At 37.8% G+C, this 19,322-nt stretch overlaps 1 protein-coding gene across 1 annotated transcript in view; it reads right to left on the bottom strand.

Annotated features, from left to right (window-relative positions):
- Positions 1-19,322, bottom strand: part of PPARGC1B (PPARG coactivator 1 beta) — a 150,514-nt gene that overhangs the window by 35,080 nt on the left and 96,112 nt on the right. Inside the window, exon 2 of the mRNA XM_023505499.2 lies at positions 2,259-2,539. Within this exon, the coding sequence (XP_023361267.2) occupies positions 2,259-2,539 (281 nt within the window). The remainder of the gene's footprint in view (positions 1-2,258; positions 2,540-19,322) is intronic.

The raw sequence follows: 19,322 nt of genomic DNA, 5'->3' as shown, positions 1-19,322 counted from the left end.
AAATATTAGTTAAAAATATTTTGGACTATATGGGAACTTGCTTCCTTGGGGTATAAGCTCAGTAATAGAGTCTCTGGTTTAAGGGACAGGAATGCTTTAGTTTATTTGCATAATTCTGTATTGTACCACTTCACAACTCCACCAAGAATGTATTAGTGTTCCTGCTCTTCAACAACCCCTCCAAAATTGACTATTGCCATTTGGGGTCACCATTTTTGCCAGTTTAGAAGGTGAGAGGTGAAACCTTAGAGATGTTTTTATTTAAATTCCCTTGTTAGTGATTTGGAGCCTCTTTTCATGTGGTTATGAACACGTTACAATTCTTTGAAGAACTCTTTATTCATGTCTTTTGATCACTTTTCTACTGAGTGATGGTTTTTTGCTAATATCTGAATAGCTTAACAGAGATGCTTGATACAAAGTTTTATTTTCATTTAACCAGGTTTCCTTTCCTATCCCAGTTATATTAATTTTGCTTACACAAAGGCTTTTTAATTTCAAAAGTATCTATTTTATCTTTTGTAATTGCCTCTACAACTTCTTTAATAATTCACAACCTACAGCTATAAAAGGTATATGATGTTTCCTTTCTAATTTCTTAATGGTATGATCTTCAATATTCAGATTATATTTTGAATTTACCATGGAACATGGTGTAGAAATAATGTCTAAATCTTCTTTCTGCCAGATTACCTTCTTGATTTCCAAGGGAGTCCTTTTCTGGGTAATTTATGTTTTTAGGTTTACTGAACATTGGCTTGAGTTGAGTTATTTTTTTCCTTGTCTTCTCTTTCATTAGACTTTTTAAAAATTTCTTAGCCAATAACAAACATTTTTGTTAATTGCTTATTTATAATGCAAAAAAGTACTATTCTCCTTTTATTCTTACATTTTTTGCCATGATTTTCCTTGATATTCTAAATCTTTTGTTCCTCCAAATGAGTTTTATTTTTAATTTATTATGTTATCATTTTACATTACCATATATTATGTTGGGACAAATAAGAGTGCTGGGTCTGGAGTCAGGATAAATCTAAATTCAATCCTGACCTTAGATACTTCAAAAATAATGGACCATGGGCACTTAATCTCTCATTGTCCCAGTTTCCTCAACTGTCAAACTGAGGTAATAAAAAAATACCTACCTCCCAGGGTTGTTGTGAGGATTAAAGGAGATAAATGTAAAATGCTAACATGGTACCTGGCAAGTAGCAGACTCTATGTAAATGCTTATTTTTTTCCCTTGCCCATCTTATCTAATTTTATATTGTCCATTTGGTGGTTTGATTGGTATAACACTAAAATCTGCAAATTAATTAAAATTTCAAAATTAATGCCATTTTTATTTTAGTAGCATTGCCCAGACATGAGCACTGAATATTTTTAAGTTGTCTTATGTTCTCTTAAAGAGGGTTTTACAGATTCATTTACAGACTGATTTCTAGATATCGTATGCATTTCATAGCTATTTTGAATGGGACTTTTCTTTTATTCCTCCTGGATTTTGCTCTTATTTTATAAAAATGCTATTTTATTTTTGTGGGCTAATTTTATACCCTGTAACTTTATCAAAGCTATTGTCTCAATTAGTTTCTTTTCTGATTCCCTAAGATTTTCTAAGTAAAGTATGTCATCTTTAAATAGGGATAGTTTTTGTCTCCTCTCTGTCTATATTTATGCCTTTAATTTCTTTTTCTTGTTTTATTACTAACATTTCTAGAAGTAGGTCAAATGAAAGGAGGGAAAGATTGTATTTTACTTTACTCCTATATTTCTTGAGAAAACTTCTAGTATTTCATTGTTATACATAATGTTAGGTTTTAGGAGAAAAATAGCTTTGTATCTAAATGAGTTAGTTGTTCTTCATCAGGAGCTTTTTCTATATGCATTTAGATAATGTTGTGGTTTGGAGATATTTCCATTTTTAATATGATTATGTTAACTATTTTTCTATTATTCTAATTTCTAATATTCTATTCTATATTTCTATTATATACTATATATAGTTATAAATATATAACCATTATTTCTATATTCTTATTCTAATATTCTATTGTTGTACTATCTTTGTATTCTTGTATAAACTTGATTATAATGAAAGATTTGGGGGAATAAATTGTTTTAATTTTTTTTATCAGGACTTTATGGAAAATTTATGAATTGATATTGCATGGATATGTCTTACCTTCTTTACCAGGTGATGAATTCCATTAAGCAAGGGATATCTCTGTCCAGAATGAGTATAGGAAAGGACATACCTGGAAAAGTTCTGAGTCTTCCCCGCAGGTGCCACACTGGCTGAACCCATTTTCAGATGTCTCAGGACCCCACTGAAGCTCACTGAAGCAGCTGGCAGAATCCAAGTCACTGGCATCCAACTGGGAGAGATCGAGGTCTTGGAAGTCTTCATAGAGGTACTCCTCCCCTGCGCCCCCACACTGCAAAGACAGGAAAAGCAAAAGGGCCCAATAGTTATTGATCTGGCTAGCCTTTCTGAAACCTTCAAACAACTGAATAACACTATAGCCTTTGTTTGCCTCTACTCATTTGGCCCAGGAAAGGTTCTATAGGCAGCAGGACAGGAGACATGTGGAATAAGTATTTATAAAGCAGTTTCTATATGTCAACCATGGGCAGCTGAATGGTACAGTGCATAGAACTTCAGGCCTAGAAAAGTATTTTCTTCCTGAGTTCAAATCCAACTTCAGACACTTAAATTTTTATGTGATCCTGGATAATTCACTTAATCCTATTTGTCTTGGTTTCCTCATCTATAAAATGAGCTGGAAAAGGAAATGGCAAATCACTCCTGAATTTTTGCCAAGAAAACCCCAAAAGGGGTCACAAAAAATCAGATAAATCTGAACAACAAATGTGCCATTCATTGTGCTAAAAATATCTCATTTGATCCTCTCAACAATCCTAGGAGGCAGGAGCTATTATTATCCCCATTTTGCAATTGAGGAAACTGAGGCAAACAGGGATAAGTGATTTGTTCAGGATCACACAACTAATAAGGCCAAATTTAAATTCAGGTTCTCCTGACTCCAGTTCCACTGCATTGCTTAGCTGTCTTGAATAAGAGTTCGTGGCTCATTTGCTGCAGTTTTAAGAAAATGATAGCACTTGCCTAGGAGAAAAGGAGTCCTAGGCATCATTTGAGACTAATGAATTGACAATCCACCTCTCACTATTGTATCTGTGCAAGTTTGAAAAGAACATTTACTGAGGAATTTTTGTTTGTTTTTTTTTTTACCCCTTTGGGAATAATTTATTCTAAACTGGGAAACTAATAAGGAATCTTCAAAAATAGCTAAGTTCATCTTTCTTCTCCAGTCTGTGCATCAAAAGGAAGAGCAAAGGAAAGCCTAGGAGGAAAAAAAAACCAAATAGCTAAACCAAATAGCTATATTTTAAGTTTCTCATGGTATCTGAATCCAAACTATCTCCATCAGGACTGTGGGCAATGTAACCTTCATAAAGACTAATACAACACAACCAAAAATATTTCCTAAATACTGATATTTAACTTATTGAAATAGCAATGATCTGCCTCTTGTTCTGATAAATAAGATAATCAGACCACTATTTAGTTTTATGATATACAGCAACACTGCCTATCTGAAGACCAGATTAAAAGCAGCAAATCGGTATAAGAGGATTGGCAGGGATGGGGGAAGAACTAGAGTTAATAACAGGAGACAGAATGAAAGCAGGAAAGATACTCCTGGACTTCCTGATAGTGTGGGTAAAGATGAAAATTAGATAAATAGCAGACCCAGCATCTTATTATCTCACAAGACTATTAATGGATGCCCACAATGATGGTACTGAGTCATCAAAAAAATCTATGCAATAATCTTCAGTACTCTCTCCTTAGGAAACTAAAGAAGTACGTGAAAGAAATTAAAAATGTTCTCATCCAAAATGTGTGTGTGTTTAAAAGGAAATTTTGGTATTTGCAAGAGGGAGCTTCAATTCTATGGAAACTTTCAGGCTGTGGAAGTGTCGTTCCCCAAGGGTACAAGAGGTACAAATGGAGGTACAGTCAATCTCTGCTTGAAAACAAACCAGGCAGGCCTTCTCTATGGGCAGCTCAAGTGAACAGCTTTCAGAGTTGTGACTCACACCAATTATGGTCTAGTCACGCACCAAGAATAGGCTTTCAGAAGGGAGATAAAACATACCACAATTCAGCAGCTTTTTCCTGATGAATTACCAACGCTGAAAGACCCCTCAAAACAATGTTTGTGCTTCTCCAAGAGGGGAAAGGACGATCCATTTTAAGCTCCCAACAGAACCTGTCAATCACCCTATGGATTTCTCTGCCTCAGGAGGTGACATTAGCTTGACCTGAAGAGGTTTTTTGCAGAAAGCTCAGGCATAATCATGCATGACAGCAGCAGATTATGTGGAAGGAAACTGAAATGTGCTTAGGGTCACTCAGAGTTTTCAATCATGTCAAGGAAGTTAATCATTCCTTTCCCCCAGATCTCTGGTGCTATCTGAGGTAGAAGTGATAGCTAGACGGGGAGCGTTCAGCCTCCCTTGTATCTGCCTTCCTCCCCATGTCTCAGAACTCATCTGGAACAGCTAAGCTACAATGACACAGGGAATCCTGTTCCCTTGCCTGTCTTCTTTACCCAACTGCTTGACTGATCACACAGTCTGGATGAGATGGGAGCCAACAACTGCATGGTTTTCTGTTGAGATGGAGACCCCCACCTCTATCTTGCCACTGATTTCTAAAATTCTCCAGACCTTATTCCTTGCCTAATACTCCCATGGTCCTCTTAACTACTTAAGGGCCTCTTATGCTAAGGACTTTTCTAATTGGAAGAGACAACATATGTGAGGAAGTTAAGCTGCAGGGCAATTAGAAAAGCCAGAAATTGTGCAATGATGAGACCATTTGCAGAAACCAGAGCTTAGCACAGTGCCTGGCACATGGTAAGTGTTTCATAAATACTTTCTTCATTCATTCATTTATCAGTCCCTCTACTGTTCAGTCATGTATGATTCTTCATTTGGGGTTTTCTTGGCAGAGATATATTGGAGTGCCATTTCCTTATCCAACTCATTTTTACAGATGAGGAACTGAGGCAAACAGTATAACGTGACATGTTCAGGGTCACACAGCTAGTAAATCTCTAAGGCCAGATTTGAACTTGGGAAGATGAACCTTCCCAGCTTCAGGCTCAGAACTCTAGCCACTGGCCTCCTATTGCCTCAGGCTCATTAGTATACACCAATAAGGAGAATGACAGTTATTTTTTTTCCTGAGGCAATTGGGGTTAAGTGACTTGCCCAGGATCACATAACTAGGAATTGTTAAGTGTCTGAGGTCAAATTTGAACTCGGGTCCCCCTGATTTCAGGCTTGGTGCACTATTCACTGTGCCATCTAGCTTCCCCCAGAGTTATTTTCAAATACCACCACTTACTTCCCCATTAGATTGTAAGCTCCTAGAAGGCAAAAATTCACTTTTGATTCTTTTGTATCTTCAGGGCTTAGTTTAGCACAATTCTAGGCACATGGGAGGCACCTAATAAATGTTTTAATGATTCATTAACCTGCCCTCTTTCTCTATAGTAGCAGTCTCACAGAAGAAAACTTCTGAGCCTCATCCCATTACTGGCATTTATTCCAAGGAGGTCAAAGACATTAACAGAGATTCACTACAAATCAAGGTAATTGTTCATAACAGCACTTTCTGTGGTAGCAAAAGACTGAGGAAAAAGTGAGTGCCCATCAACTGGAGAATAGGCATACTAATTGTGACATGAATAGAAGAAATTCAGAGAAACACAGGGAAGACTTGTAACAACTAATATACTAAGAAAAAACAGAACAAGGGAAATATTCATAGTAACTACAACAACACAAACAAAAAAAAAACAATAAAATAAAGCTGATTAGCAAACACAACATAAAATCATAATGACCAACCTGGTGAGAATTGATGAGAAAATATACCTGATCTTTTCCTTGGAGAGGTGAAGGACTATGGGGTAAATACATGTCACATGCAACTGATATAGGGGAAAAGGGAGAGAAGGGAATAAGAATTTACTTCAGGCCTACTATGTGCCAAGCATTGTACTAAGAGCTTTACAGATATTAACTCATTTGATTATTTGGTTTGGTCTTACTTAATGATTTTTTTCCCTTTGTTAAAAGGGAAGGTTTATTAGGGAAAAATCACATATGGAAATATAAAATATAAATACAAAAGGCACTGATCAATAAAACAAGAGAAAGATAGAAAATTAGCAATAAATAGAGAAGAACCACATATAAGAAGACTTACATCTCAAATCAGTTTTTTGGGGGGCAAGGCAATTGGAGTTAAGTGACTTGCCCAATGTCTGAGGCTGGTTTTGAACTCAAGTTCTCCTGACTCTAAGACCAATGCTCTATCCATGACACTATCTACTTTCCCATCCAATCTGCCACCCCCAAAAAATCAATTTTTGGTTTCTTTAAAACCCCTGAAAGGTAGAGAGGGAGAAGGATTTATATTTGGACAAAGAGTCTATCTTCCTTCAAGTAGATTATGATCTTAGTCTGATGACAAATTATGACTGATTTAAAAAAAAAAAACATCTATCTGAATGAAGAAGAATTTTAAGTTTTAGATAGCCAAAAACTATTTGGAGGTAAAGGAATTTTAGAGAAAAGCAGATCCAGAATGAAGGGATTCAACTAGAACATTTGATGTTTACCCTGGAGGGCACTTAGCAGAGTCAGGATAGTCATCTTCTGATATTTGAAACATTAACATGTGGACTAGGGATCACTCTTGTTTTCCCTGGAACCAGAGATGCATAACCAGGAACAATGGACCAGAGTCACACAGCAGGGCACATTTGGCAATACCAAGGAAAAACATCCAGCTGCTATAGGAGCTACACTGAGCACCTGATGTCTGAAGGTCTTTAAGCAAAAGCTAGGTGACAATCTGATCAGATGAAAGTGGTTCCATGCACTGGATCCCTGATGTCTTTTCTCAGGTTCTTTGGATCACGTGGAGGCTAAATGACCACTTAAGACTGATTTTATAGGCAGGATTCAGGCTTTTTTCCACAAGATTGACTGCATTATCCTGAGATCCCTTCTTACTTGGGTTTCTGTCAATCGTATTGAACAACTAGTAGATTATAAAATAAAGAGTCTGGATTTGGGTCCTATTTTATTTTACTGCTGTGTAACCTCAAACAAGTCACTGAAATTCTTTGAGGATTACTTTCCTCATCTGTAAAACTGAAATTGGGGTTCTGAGCCTGGAATCTATGAACACAACTTTTAAAAATCATATTTTAGTATAAAGTATTTCAATATATTTGGCTCCCTTTGTATTTACCAACATTATTCTGAAGAGGTCCACTAGAACTCACTGGTCTGCCAAAGGGGTATACGATGACAATATATACATATATTAAGAACTCCTCATAAAAATGATCTTTAGGGTCCTTCCAGTTCTAAAACCTATGATTCTATAAGGTACAGAAGGTCACTGTATTAAGCATTACATTGCTAGAGTGATTTATATTTAGCTCTTAGTCTCAAAATTGTAGGGCGTCTTAGTGGTTAAGCTGCTTGCTTCCTGGGGGCAGTAAACCTCTCTTTTTATAGCAAATGGCTCTCCTAGCAAATGGTCATAAAGCTGCTGCTTGAACACCGCTGGGGATTGGAAGCATGCTATCTATTGAGGCAATCCACTGTTTTTTCATATGTGAACTGAAATTTACCTCTATGAGACTTTCCTTTTTTAATCCTAGACTTGCCTTCTGCAGACACTAAAACAAGTCTAGTACACCTTTCCCAAGTGACACCTTCAATCTTTGATGACCATGATCATTTTTCTCCATCTTTCCTTACGTTTTTTCTCTTCTCCTGGCTAAACATTCCTAAATCTTTCAACAGGCCCTCACATGGAATAGTTTCACATTCCTTCCCCATCTTGTCATGTCTCTCTCTGGACATATTCCAGCTTGTCCATGTCCTTTTTTTGAAATGTGGGACCCATAGCTGGTTATAGTCTTCCAAACAGGGTCTGACTAGGGGCAACTAGGTGGTTTAGTGGATAGAGCACTGGTTCTAGAGTCAAGACAATCTGAGTTCAAATCTAATCTCAGATACTAACTGTGTGACCCTAGGTATATCACTTGATCTCTATTTGCCTCAAAAGAAATATAGAATAAAAAACCAAATAGGGTTGGTCAGAATACAAACTATTCAGATAGGCCATCAAAGAATGTTGGGGCTGCATTCACGGTCACCTAATTAATCTAAACCCAGTCATTTCTCCAGAGGTCTCATGCACAGATGGACCAACTTCTTGGAGAGTAATGCAGAGGCAGTGGAGGGGTGCCAGGACACAGAAGTGAAGTTTGGGGTATACAGTGCTGAGTTACATTGTTATAAATAACTACACAGACAGATAGCAGGGACCACACTCTGGGACTGAAGGTCACCACCCCATGAAGCAGGCAATGCAAAGAGTCCCCTGGCTCAGCATTTGAAGAAGTGTCCTGCTGGAGAGAGGCAAGCATGTTGTCAAGCTCCAGTCTTTTGTCCAGCTGCTGCAATATTTATAGGGAGAGGCTCCAACTTGGAATCCTCCAGCAAGGTCCCTACAGGGAGATTTCTGAATCAGGAAAGGAAGCAATATGGGTCTTGCTGGGCTCAGGAAGCACAGTGGCCACAGCTGTGCACCATGTAAGAACACTTGCCTATTAGGATTGAAATCAGAAGATCCAGTCCAAATCTCAGCTTGGAGACCTCAGGCAAAATTATTTAAACTCTTAAAACCCAGGTGGTCCTATCTGCCAAATAGGAAAACTTGATTACCAAGCAGCCAGTCAGTTGTGAGAAGGGTTATTCGCGTTTTTCAAGACTTCTGAATAGAAGAGTTACACAGTAGCATTCTCTCTAGACAAAGACTTTACTGATCTCCACAACAACCACTCTCCCTTATCACCTCCTACTTAACTACCTTCTTCCAAATGACTTTGCACAACTCTGACTCACTTAAATCTAATTCATGAGCAAGTCAAGACATCCTCCCATGATGTCACTGGTCCTCTTTGGAAAGGAAGAACAACAACCTTGTATTAACTGCATATATATTTATTCACCTTTGTGCTGTCTCCCCTGACAGAGCAAGCTCTTTGAGAGTAGGGTAGTTTTCAAGCTTTCTATCTGAATCCTCAGCACCTAGCATTATACCCGGCAGAGAGGAGGGGGTTATTAAGTACTACTGACTTCACCCTGCAAAGCCAAGGGCTATTTCCTGACAATGACCTTGAGAGGCAATGAACAACTTGTCTTGTCTGGGAGGCTGTTAATAGGATCAATAAAAAGGAAGAATCAGCTTCTATTGGCCAGTTAGGTGACTCGGAACAGAATATTAATCCAGAAAACCTTGGGTTTAAATATGGCCTCAGAGAACTGCATGATCCTTGGCAAGTCATTTAATCTCTGCCTCGGTTTTCTCAATTGTAAAATGAGATTATAATACCCAGAGTTGTTATGAGGATCAAATAAGATAATATTTGTAAAGCACTATATAAATTCAAGTTATTCTAGTTACCTGTGACTAACTTTACATGTCAATAGAAGAAAGGCCTTAGCAAAATGAAAAAAGAAAAAAATCATTAATTTCCCTTCAAAGGAAATATCATGTGTGCATGTTTAACCTATATCAGATTGCTTGCTATGTTGGAGAGGGAGGAAAGGGGAAAGAGGGAAAAAAATTAGAACATAAGGTTTTGCAAAGGTGAATGTTGAAAACTATCTTTGCATGTATTCAGAAAAATAAAATACTTTTTAAAAAAATGAAATATCATGGTAAAAACATTGGGTCTGAGTCAGAGATCCTGAGTTCAAATCATATCACTTATTAACTATGTCATTTAACATCTTGGACCTCATTTTCATCATCTTGAAATGAAGATGCTGTACTAGACTGAGGTCCTTCTCATTCTAGATATACTATTCCACCTATGGTATGTCAACAGCTAGGTGGTACTGTAGTGGATAGAATGCTAGGTTTAGAGTCAGGAAGACTCATCTTCCTGAATTCAAATACAGTTTGATACTTACATCTAGTAAGTGTGACCTGGGCCTCCATTAGCTCATCTGTAAAATGAGTTGGAGAAGGAAATGGCAAACCCCTCCAGTATCTTTGCCAAGTCATAAATTGGACATGACTGAAGCAAATGAAGAAAAACAACAAAAATCTATGGAAAGGGCAACATAGGGAGGGGGCAGGTTCCCTTCACTAGGAGAGCTTCAAGTGAAGATTGGATTTATGAGCAGTGTAACTGAGGGAATTCTTAACTAGATACTAGTGAAATAAAGTGATCTATGATCCTTCCTTGTTATCTCTAAGGCCACAGAATTATATATTTAGAACTGCAAGGGATTTTAATTTCATAGTTGAGGAGACTGGGGAGATTAAGTCACTTGTGCAAGATCACACAACACAAAATAGCAGAGGCAGAATTTGAACCCAAGTATTTTGGCAATGTAGTTGGCAGAAAGAGTCTGGATTTGGCTTTGGAACCATATCATGGTTCTGCCATCATCTGTGTGACCTTGGGTAAATCATGATATCTCTGTCATGATGTCTGGGCCTCAGTTTCTCCAAATATAAAATGGAGGGGATTGGTACTCAAAAACATCAATGAAGATGTAGTTGGACCAGAGGACCCATAAAATCTCTTCCTGCTCAAACCAGGAATACATTGTACAGAGTAACAGCAACATTGTATGATGATCAACTATGAAATATTTGATTCTTCTGTGATCAGTGATCTTAGATTAGATCAGAACTCTAATAAACTTTAGATAGAAAATGTAATGTGCATGCAGAAAGAGCACTATGGAAATTGAATGCAAATCAACACATATTACATTCACTCCTTTTTTCTGGGCTTTTCCCCCCCTCTCTCGTGGTTTTATCCTTTTGTTCTGATTTTTCTCTCCCAACATGATTCATAAAGAAATGTGTATTTAAAAAATTAATATACATGTACAACCAGAAAATAATAAAACAATAAAAAATTTTTTAAAAATCTCTTCCTGCTCTAAATGTATAACTGTATGATTCTTAATCCAGTATTTTGAATTGGAAATATCTACTCCAAGAATGTGAAGACTTTCTCCACTGGAATGGGCAAATGAGAACAATTAGTTTCAATGACCATGAAGGCAACTGAAGCAGAGGCTGTGGAGTGCTAAGAATTTGGTCATCCACCACATCCCAGGCCACCACCAGTCATCTTGATTTTTGTCCTGCAATAAGACTTTGAAGACTTAGGAAAGGGCTGATGACTTTGTGCCACTCTGTCCCACTTAATCTAATTCATAAATGAGTCAAGACCATGATGTCATTGGTGCTCTTCAAAAATAACTTCAGACCAGCAAATCATCGTGATTCAATGATTTGAAGTCTGTTCCACCAATAAAAGTTCCATAGAATCATTGTGCTGAATAGTTCCTTAGGGAATTCCTCACTCAAATCCAGAATCACAGGATTTTTAGAGAAACAAAAGAAGGAATTTTTGAGATTATTTATTCTAACCCTCTCATTTTACAGATGAGCAAATTGAGAATAAGGGAATCCCTTTCACTAAGAAGTGGTAAAGATAAGGGAAGAAATCCATTCTTCTATTTCCTTGACTCTCTTGACCTCAAACCTAGAATTCTTTTTTACTTTACTTGCTACACAGTCTCATTTTCCAGCAGAGAAACTGAGGCCTAGGGAAGAGAAATTAATTACCTGATGCCATAGACAATCAGAGACAGCTCAGAGGACTCCATCTTCTTCCATATAATTTCAAAGCTTTTAGCCATTCCCAATTTTCCCTCGTACACACACCCCCTTAATCAAAACATTTTAAAAATCACTTTCTTCATTATTATTGTTCTTAAACCATGTTTTATTACAGGACCATTCATGTCATTTTCCTGTGTCCTCATATGTGTGAAACTTAAACCCACAGGATTCCTCAACAGGATTATGAAGGACACTCCTGGCCAATTCATCTGGGCATATGACTATGTAAGAAGTTAAAGCAACAGAACTGGCTATGACTTCTGGTTTCCATATCATTGCAGATTGGATCTAGATTCTCATAATCTCTAATGGTACAATTTTCTCCTCACAATTGGTGAGATCCTCTGACTTCTCTTTCTCACTTTACACAGTCTGAAAGAGGAAATATAGCCCAGTGCATTGACAGCCCTAGATTTCAAATTCAAAAATCCCAGCTCAGTCACTACTTAAATACCTTAAGCAAACCTTTTCCCTTCTTTGGATATGAATTTGAATATGTCCATTATGAGATGAAAGAAATAGACAAAAGACTCTACAGGGCCTTATTGCTTTGACACTTAGAATTCTTTAAAAAAAACACAAACAAAAAACTAAATTATAACATGTTCAAGTCAGGGGTGGTGGAACAGTTTTGGGGCATTAAAGACTTGAACATGTCATGATGGCTTGAGTTTTCCTGATGGCCAATCTGTGATTGATAGATAGAAGGCAGAGATAGTGCTGAGTGTAATGAGGAGAGAAGATGACTGCTTTATATGGATGGACAGATGGTGGAAGTCAGGAAGTGGGGCTGAGATGTCACAGGAGATTGCCAGGGGGGGAGAGATGGTTGCAAAGTTGGGGACATTTTCTTTTTGACATGAAGAGCATTTTGGTCCTTCCTTAAGGCTTATCCAAGCCTTAGGTCTGCTTACTCCAAGTTCTTTTTAACCCATCTGGGAACTAAGCAAAAGAATGGCAAGGCCAATAACAGATGGAGATAGGATGCAGAGGGAGCCCAGAAAATGGAGGAAACTTAAGGAAAGACCATTTGAATTTCCCAAACACAGCATGAGAAGCCCTAGAAAAAGCCATTTCATTTCAGAGGCAGAAGGTGGATTGTGAGCTGAGACCCCAGGGGTGCGGGAGGTAGAAAAAAGAGGGAATGGGACTCATGGAGGTTGGTTATAATTAACCACACATATATCCTCATGACATTTGCCCCTTCTTCTCTTTGTCAGGATCCCTATGCCCAAGGATTCAGACCATCAAATTCCCTCTAGACTCCCTTATTTATCTGGAGAACATGACCTTGTCACAGATTATGATCCATGAGCCAGCAGACTCAGACCCTAGAAAGGGCCCTTTAAACACAGAGATGGCCCTCAGATCTCAGGCTAGGCTTAACTAAGGAGGACTAAGTGACTAGCTTCAAATTCAGTAGAAGCTCTTGGATGATTCTTCTCTCTTCAAGAATGGAACCCCAACTTCATCTTTTCTCTCCTGTTGTTGTCTCTCCTAAATATTACTTCAGACTAAAGATGGTGTTTCATAAATCTATCCTGCTTCCTTGAACTAGAGCTTATAGTCTTGTCAACTATTCTACTGTAGACAATAATATATTTTGGGAAAAGCAGTGGAATTGAGTCAAAGGGATCTAAATTTAAATCGTATCCATAATACTTCCTATCTCTATGATCTTGCAAAAGTCATTTCCCTTCCTATGGGTCTTAGTTTCTTCTTCAGTAAAAGGCATTTAGGGTTAGACTAGATAATCCCTACAGCCACTTTCAAGAATGTACTGGGCAGCAACTAGATGGCTCAGTGGATAAAGCACCAGCCCTGAAGTCAGATACTCACTAGTAGTGTGACCCTGAGCAAGTCACTTAACTCTGGTTGCTCCATCCACCAAAAAAAGATCAGTGATCTCTGATGTTACAATTATCATTGTTTTGGGGTATTATGAGCCACACCCATATAAGATGTATAAGTTCATCCATAAATGTGTGTGTTCTGACTGTGTCACCAACTGCTGTGTAGTCTGCCTCCCTCTCCTCTGACTTCCCTATTCCCTAAGACACAATAGAGCAATTAGACCAATTAATGATCAGTTTGAGAGCTGAATGGTTATTTATTTTCAGGGTGGTCATTTATACCTCAGAAACTGGCAAAATGCTACAAAACTTGAGCTTGATATATTCTTTTGTTGATTGTTTAGATTTTAAAAATTGACAAGGAACATGTTAATAATTCAGATTAAACTTAAAAGTGTGTCATGAATACATTTTCCCTCCTGAGAATTGGGTGTTAAATATTTACCAGCACTTCCTATCTTGAAATTCTATGACCTAAAAGACTAAGTTGTAGGTTTGGGGAACTATAAATGTAATACTGGGAATCCTGCCCACTGCTTCTTCTTGTGAAAGAATTCAAATACATATCTTGTCAGGATACCTGAGATTTTTTATGCTTGGGGACTATACACTTTTTTATTTATTAAAGAGAAGAGCACTTAGAAGAAAATCCTCATATCCCATCTCAGTATTTTCGAGAGAAAAGACATTGTTCAACCTGATGGTCAAAGAATTTGTCTGAATTTTTAAAGGCTGTACTTCTATTAAATTACATTACAGACATATCTAGGTGGTTTTTGTTTGTTTGTTTATGTTTTGTGTCACTGTGCTTCTCATTTGTTATGTTTCTTATAAATTGAAGTCTGAGGCAAACATGGGTTAAGCATGTCTGTCAGCACCACTTTTCCAACATGTATTCTCATCATGTCTGTCACATTTCGGTAATTTTTGTGGTATTTAAACTTTGTCATTATTATTATAATATCTGTAATACTGATCTGTGACCAGTGATCTCTGATGTTACTGTTGTATTTGGAGACTTATGAATCACACCCACATAAGATGGTGAACTTAAGTGTGTGTTCTGATTGCTTCAGCAACTGCTGTCCAGTCTGTCTCCCTGTCCTTAAGCCTGTTTATTCCCTGAGACACAACAATATTGCAATTAGACAAATTAATAACCTTATTAGAAGCCTGTAAGTGTTCAAGTGAAAGAGTCAATCAATAATGGCAAATTTCATTGTCTTATTTTAAGAAATTGACATAACCACTCAAATCTTCAGCTAACAGCATCCTTCTAAGTTGGCAGCCATCAGCATAGAGGCAAGACCATCCATCATCAAAAGGATTAATACTGGGGCAACTAAGTGGTGCAGTAAATAAGAGCACCAGCCCTGAAGTCAGGAGGACCTCAATTCTCAGACACTTAACACTTCCTAACTGTGTGACCCTGGGCAAGTCTCAGCAAAAAATACAATAAAATAAAATAAAACAAAATAAGTAAGGATTGATACTTTCTGAAGGCTCTGGTGATGTTAGCATTTTTAGCAGTAAACAACAACAATCACCATGTCTTCATTGCTCTCTAGGCCGTTTTCTTGAAACATTGTCACAGGACTTTATCATTCCCCAAACACCCACCTTATTCTCCCACTACCACCACTCTTATCTGTTTTTCAATCCCCATTTATGTAGTATTGTCCTTTCTCCATTAGAATTTTATAAGCTGCTTGAAAACAAGAGAACTTCTCTAGCTTTCTATTTGTATTTGTATTCCCTACATTTGGTACAGTGCCTAGTGCTTAGTAAAATCTTCTTTTTTTTAAATCAGAAAAGAAGGTTGGCCAATCTAATTAACTTAATAAATTACTTCATTGCATTTATGAAATGAATTTAATGAAAAAAGGAGGTGCTTAGTAAACTCTTTAAAATGCTGTTGATTTGAAATGGAAATGTCCAGGAGTTGGAGTCCTGGAGGGTTTTGTGTGTGTGTGTGTGTTTTTAATATGGAAATAGTTAACAACAACAAATATTTGTAGAATTTTCAAATTGCTTTGATTCAGGAGGTGATGAGGAGATACTGAAGTATAGGGATGACATGATTGGATCTTTGTTGGCTGAATGGAGAGTGGATTGGAGAAGGGCAGGTAGATCACCAACAGCTTTATATAATACATATGTTAGATGATTAAGGGCCTATACTATGGTGATAGCAATATCAAGGGAGAGAAGAGGGGCATATGTAAGTGATATTGCAAAGATGAAATCAATAGCCTTGGCAACAAATTGAATATGGACGTGGAGGGGGGAGGAGGGTTTTGAGTAGAGAGATACTGAGAAGCTAAGAGGGGGATGATGGTGCTCAGATAATAACAGGGAAGTTGAGGAACTGGGGTTATGAAGAAGAGGTAATCAATTCCCTTTGGACTATTTTGAATTTATCCAGATGTAGATACCTGAAAAACAATTGGAAATGCATTATTCCCTCTATAACATTTCTCCAAAGTGGTTATAATCATTCTCCACTTAAAAACCTTCATTGCAGAGGAATTCACTGGCCCATTTTACTTTTGGATAGTTGTAATTGTTATCAAGAAGTCCCTTACAAGAGTCAGTGTGGTACAACAGATATTGAACTGAATCTGGAGATAAGAAGAATTGGGTGTCATTAAATCTTTTGATGTCTTCATTTTCCAAACTAAATCACCCCCTTGATCCACATGGTCTCCAATTCTCTCTTTTCCCATCTTGATTTCCCTCCTCTGAGTAAACTCCACTTCCTTCCTAGAATCTGGTCAGCCTAGAACATAAGATGTTACATCTAAAGCGATTTAGTCAAGGTAGAATACAATGTAACTACCACTTTCTTCATTTGGTACATTATACATTTCTTCATGCAACCTAGGATACAGCACTAACTTTCTGGTGGTGGTCCTCACCCACCATTGACTTATTTTGAGTTTACAGGAACTCTTCTGTTTCTGCCTTCTGGTGAGAGGTAGCTGGTGGTACAGTGCACAAAGCATTGGATTCAGGAAGATGTGCGTTCAAATCTAATCTCAAATACTTATTAGCTAAGTGACCCTGGGCAAGTCAGTTAATGCTTTTTGCCTCAGTCTTCTCATTTGTAAAATCTGTAAACAACCAAGTCACAAGAATTGCCATTTCACCCCAATGTGAGGTTGATTTTTTTTTAATCCACAAAAAGAAAACTATATTTCTGTCAAATTTCATCTTACTCAATATGGCCTACTGTTCTAGGCTACCAAGAATTGTTTGGGCCCTGACATTGGTACCCGATATAACTGTCCTTAGATTCTTATCATCTGCCAAGCTGACAAACATACAAGTAGATAAGAGTTAGAAAAAATTGACAAACAGACAGATCACGGTCAACTTTACTCAGGGGATTAGTATTTGAACAGGGGAGGCATCTGGCAATGTGCGCAGGATGGATTAAAGAAAGGGAAAGTGGAGATATTCCCTCCCATATCCTTCTTCTCCCCTCCCCCCAAACCTCCCTGTAATTTACCAAAGGTAACCTGATTTATTCTATCCAAAAGGGTTATCCTCTTCAAACAATGGAGTTGTTTCTTTGCTCCCTTTGTCAGACAATGTCATGCCTACATGCCCAATTCCAACAGGGCCAATCTTAATCCCACTTTCCTCATAGTGAAAAAGTTTGGGTCACCTAGCTGGTTGCTGATGCCAGAACGTCGCATAACAGTTTTTCATTCCTTGATACTCAATAGCTGAGGGACATGGTAAACTTCCCACTGGTCTTGTCAGGGTTATACTGCATAATTTTAATTACTTTTAACTGAGGCAAGGATAGCAGTTCTTTTCAATGAGAAAGAAGAATGATCATTTATTTCCAAAAGACCTGGCATCATCAGAGAAAACAGTTTTTAGATCAAGTCAGAGAAGGCGGACGTTGTTTTCATTAAAGAGATAGGATTTACCCTCAAAGATAGCCCCCAATCTTCAATTTGAACAATTAGTCAAGAAGAGCCTAGGTTTACTTTCATTTTGTCTGCCCCATCCCTAACCCAAAACACTCTTCTGTTTCTGCTTTCTGTGAGAGGCAGCTGGTAGTGTAGTGCATGAAGCACTGGGTTCACAAATAACCGAGTTCAAACCTAGCCTCAAATACTTATTAGTTGAGAGATCCTGGACAAGTCACTTAATGCTATTTGCCTCAGTTTCCTTATCTGTAAAACAAGCTGGAAAAGGAAATGGCAAACCACATTAGTATCTTTGCCAAGAAAACCCTCATGAAGAGTCAGACAAAAATGAAAAATGACTAAGCACTATATTTGGAAGGACTTTAAGTCCATGTTTTTTTCTGCTAGAAAAGGTATCAGAGGAAAGGGGATTTTCTATCTATTGCTCTCCAGAGGTGAAAAGAAGTAAATGTTTGCTCCTATAAGATATGTGGGTGCTCAGTCCACCATTCATTGGTCATTAAACATTTATTAAATGTTTATTATGTGCTTGACCCTGGGCTGAGTCCTGTAAATACTAAGACAGTTAGAAACCAAACCAAACAAACAAAAAGGCATAAATAAACAAACAAACAAAATAGTCCCTATTATCAAGGAGTTGACATTTTAATGGGGCAAACAAGGGAGAAAACTATTTAGACAAAATCTACACAGGTTAAATTGGAGATAATCAATAGAAAATCACTTGCATTATGGGGGAATCAGGAAAAACCTCTTGCAGAAGGTGACATTTGAGCTGGGACTTGAAGGAATCATGGAAGACAGAGTGCAAATGCATGGGATCCAAAGATGGAGTACTTTGTTCAAGAAACAGTAAGGAGGCTGGTCCCATTTGACTCTGTGTGGGAAGTGGGGGAGGGGAATAAGATGTAACAGGACTAGAAAGGTAGAAGGGAGCCAGATTGTGAAGGGGAGTGAACAAAGACCTGTGTTTTAAGAAGATTCATTTGACAGCTTAGTGGAAGGTGGAAAGAAATTTAAGGCAGGGAAACCAACCAGCCAGGCTTTCTAAGTCTTTGATATTCTAGGATATGTCACAGGGCTGTACTTGATGTATAAGTCAATAATTCTTCCTGCTGCACATAGTACTTTGGAGAGAGAGATGGTTACAGAAAAAGAGACACAGAGAGATACAGAGAAAGACAAACAATGGTCTCCATTATCCATGCTAGTGCCAGACCCAGACATCATCAAGAAATTGTAATAATTCCAACAATAAGGTGCCAACTATTTACTAAGTATATATGTACAGCTTCTGTTATGTCCTGAAAGTGAATCCTAAAAAAGTACAATGTCTATACTGGAAAAACCCTTTGAAAACTATGAATGAATGAAAGAGAAAACATAAGTGTTACCAAGTGTTCCAAGGCTGGAGAGCAGATGGCAAATTAAGAAGCACAGCTTGAGGACAGCAAGATACAAGGGGTTAAGGGAGGGGAGAGAAGGTAAAGTCTTCAGAAATCCAATGCAAAAGGTGCTGACTATTTCTTATAGGCAAGTGGAGATGTGGGAATTGAGGGGAAGGAAGAAGTGGCTAGAGGCTGATGGCATATGATCATTGCACCCAGAATTTCTTTTTTGTGTGTCAAGGGCTCTTTTTAGCAGTCTGGGAAAGCCTATGCCCTCCATATTTCCTACATT

The sequence above is a fragment of the Sarcophilus harrisii genome, chromosome 2 (genome assembly GCF_902635505.1).
Source record: "Sarcophilus harrisii chromosome 2, mSarHar1.11, whole genome shotgun sequence".
Taxonomy (NCBI): domain Eukaryota; kingdom Metazoa; phylum Chordata; class Mammalia; order Dasyuromorphia; family Dasyuridae; genus Sarcophilus; species Sarcophilus harrisii.
The sequence above is the reverse complement of the archived record's forward strand: the minus strand, read 5'-3'. Positions and strand labels throughout refer to the sequence as shown.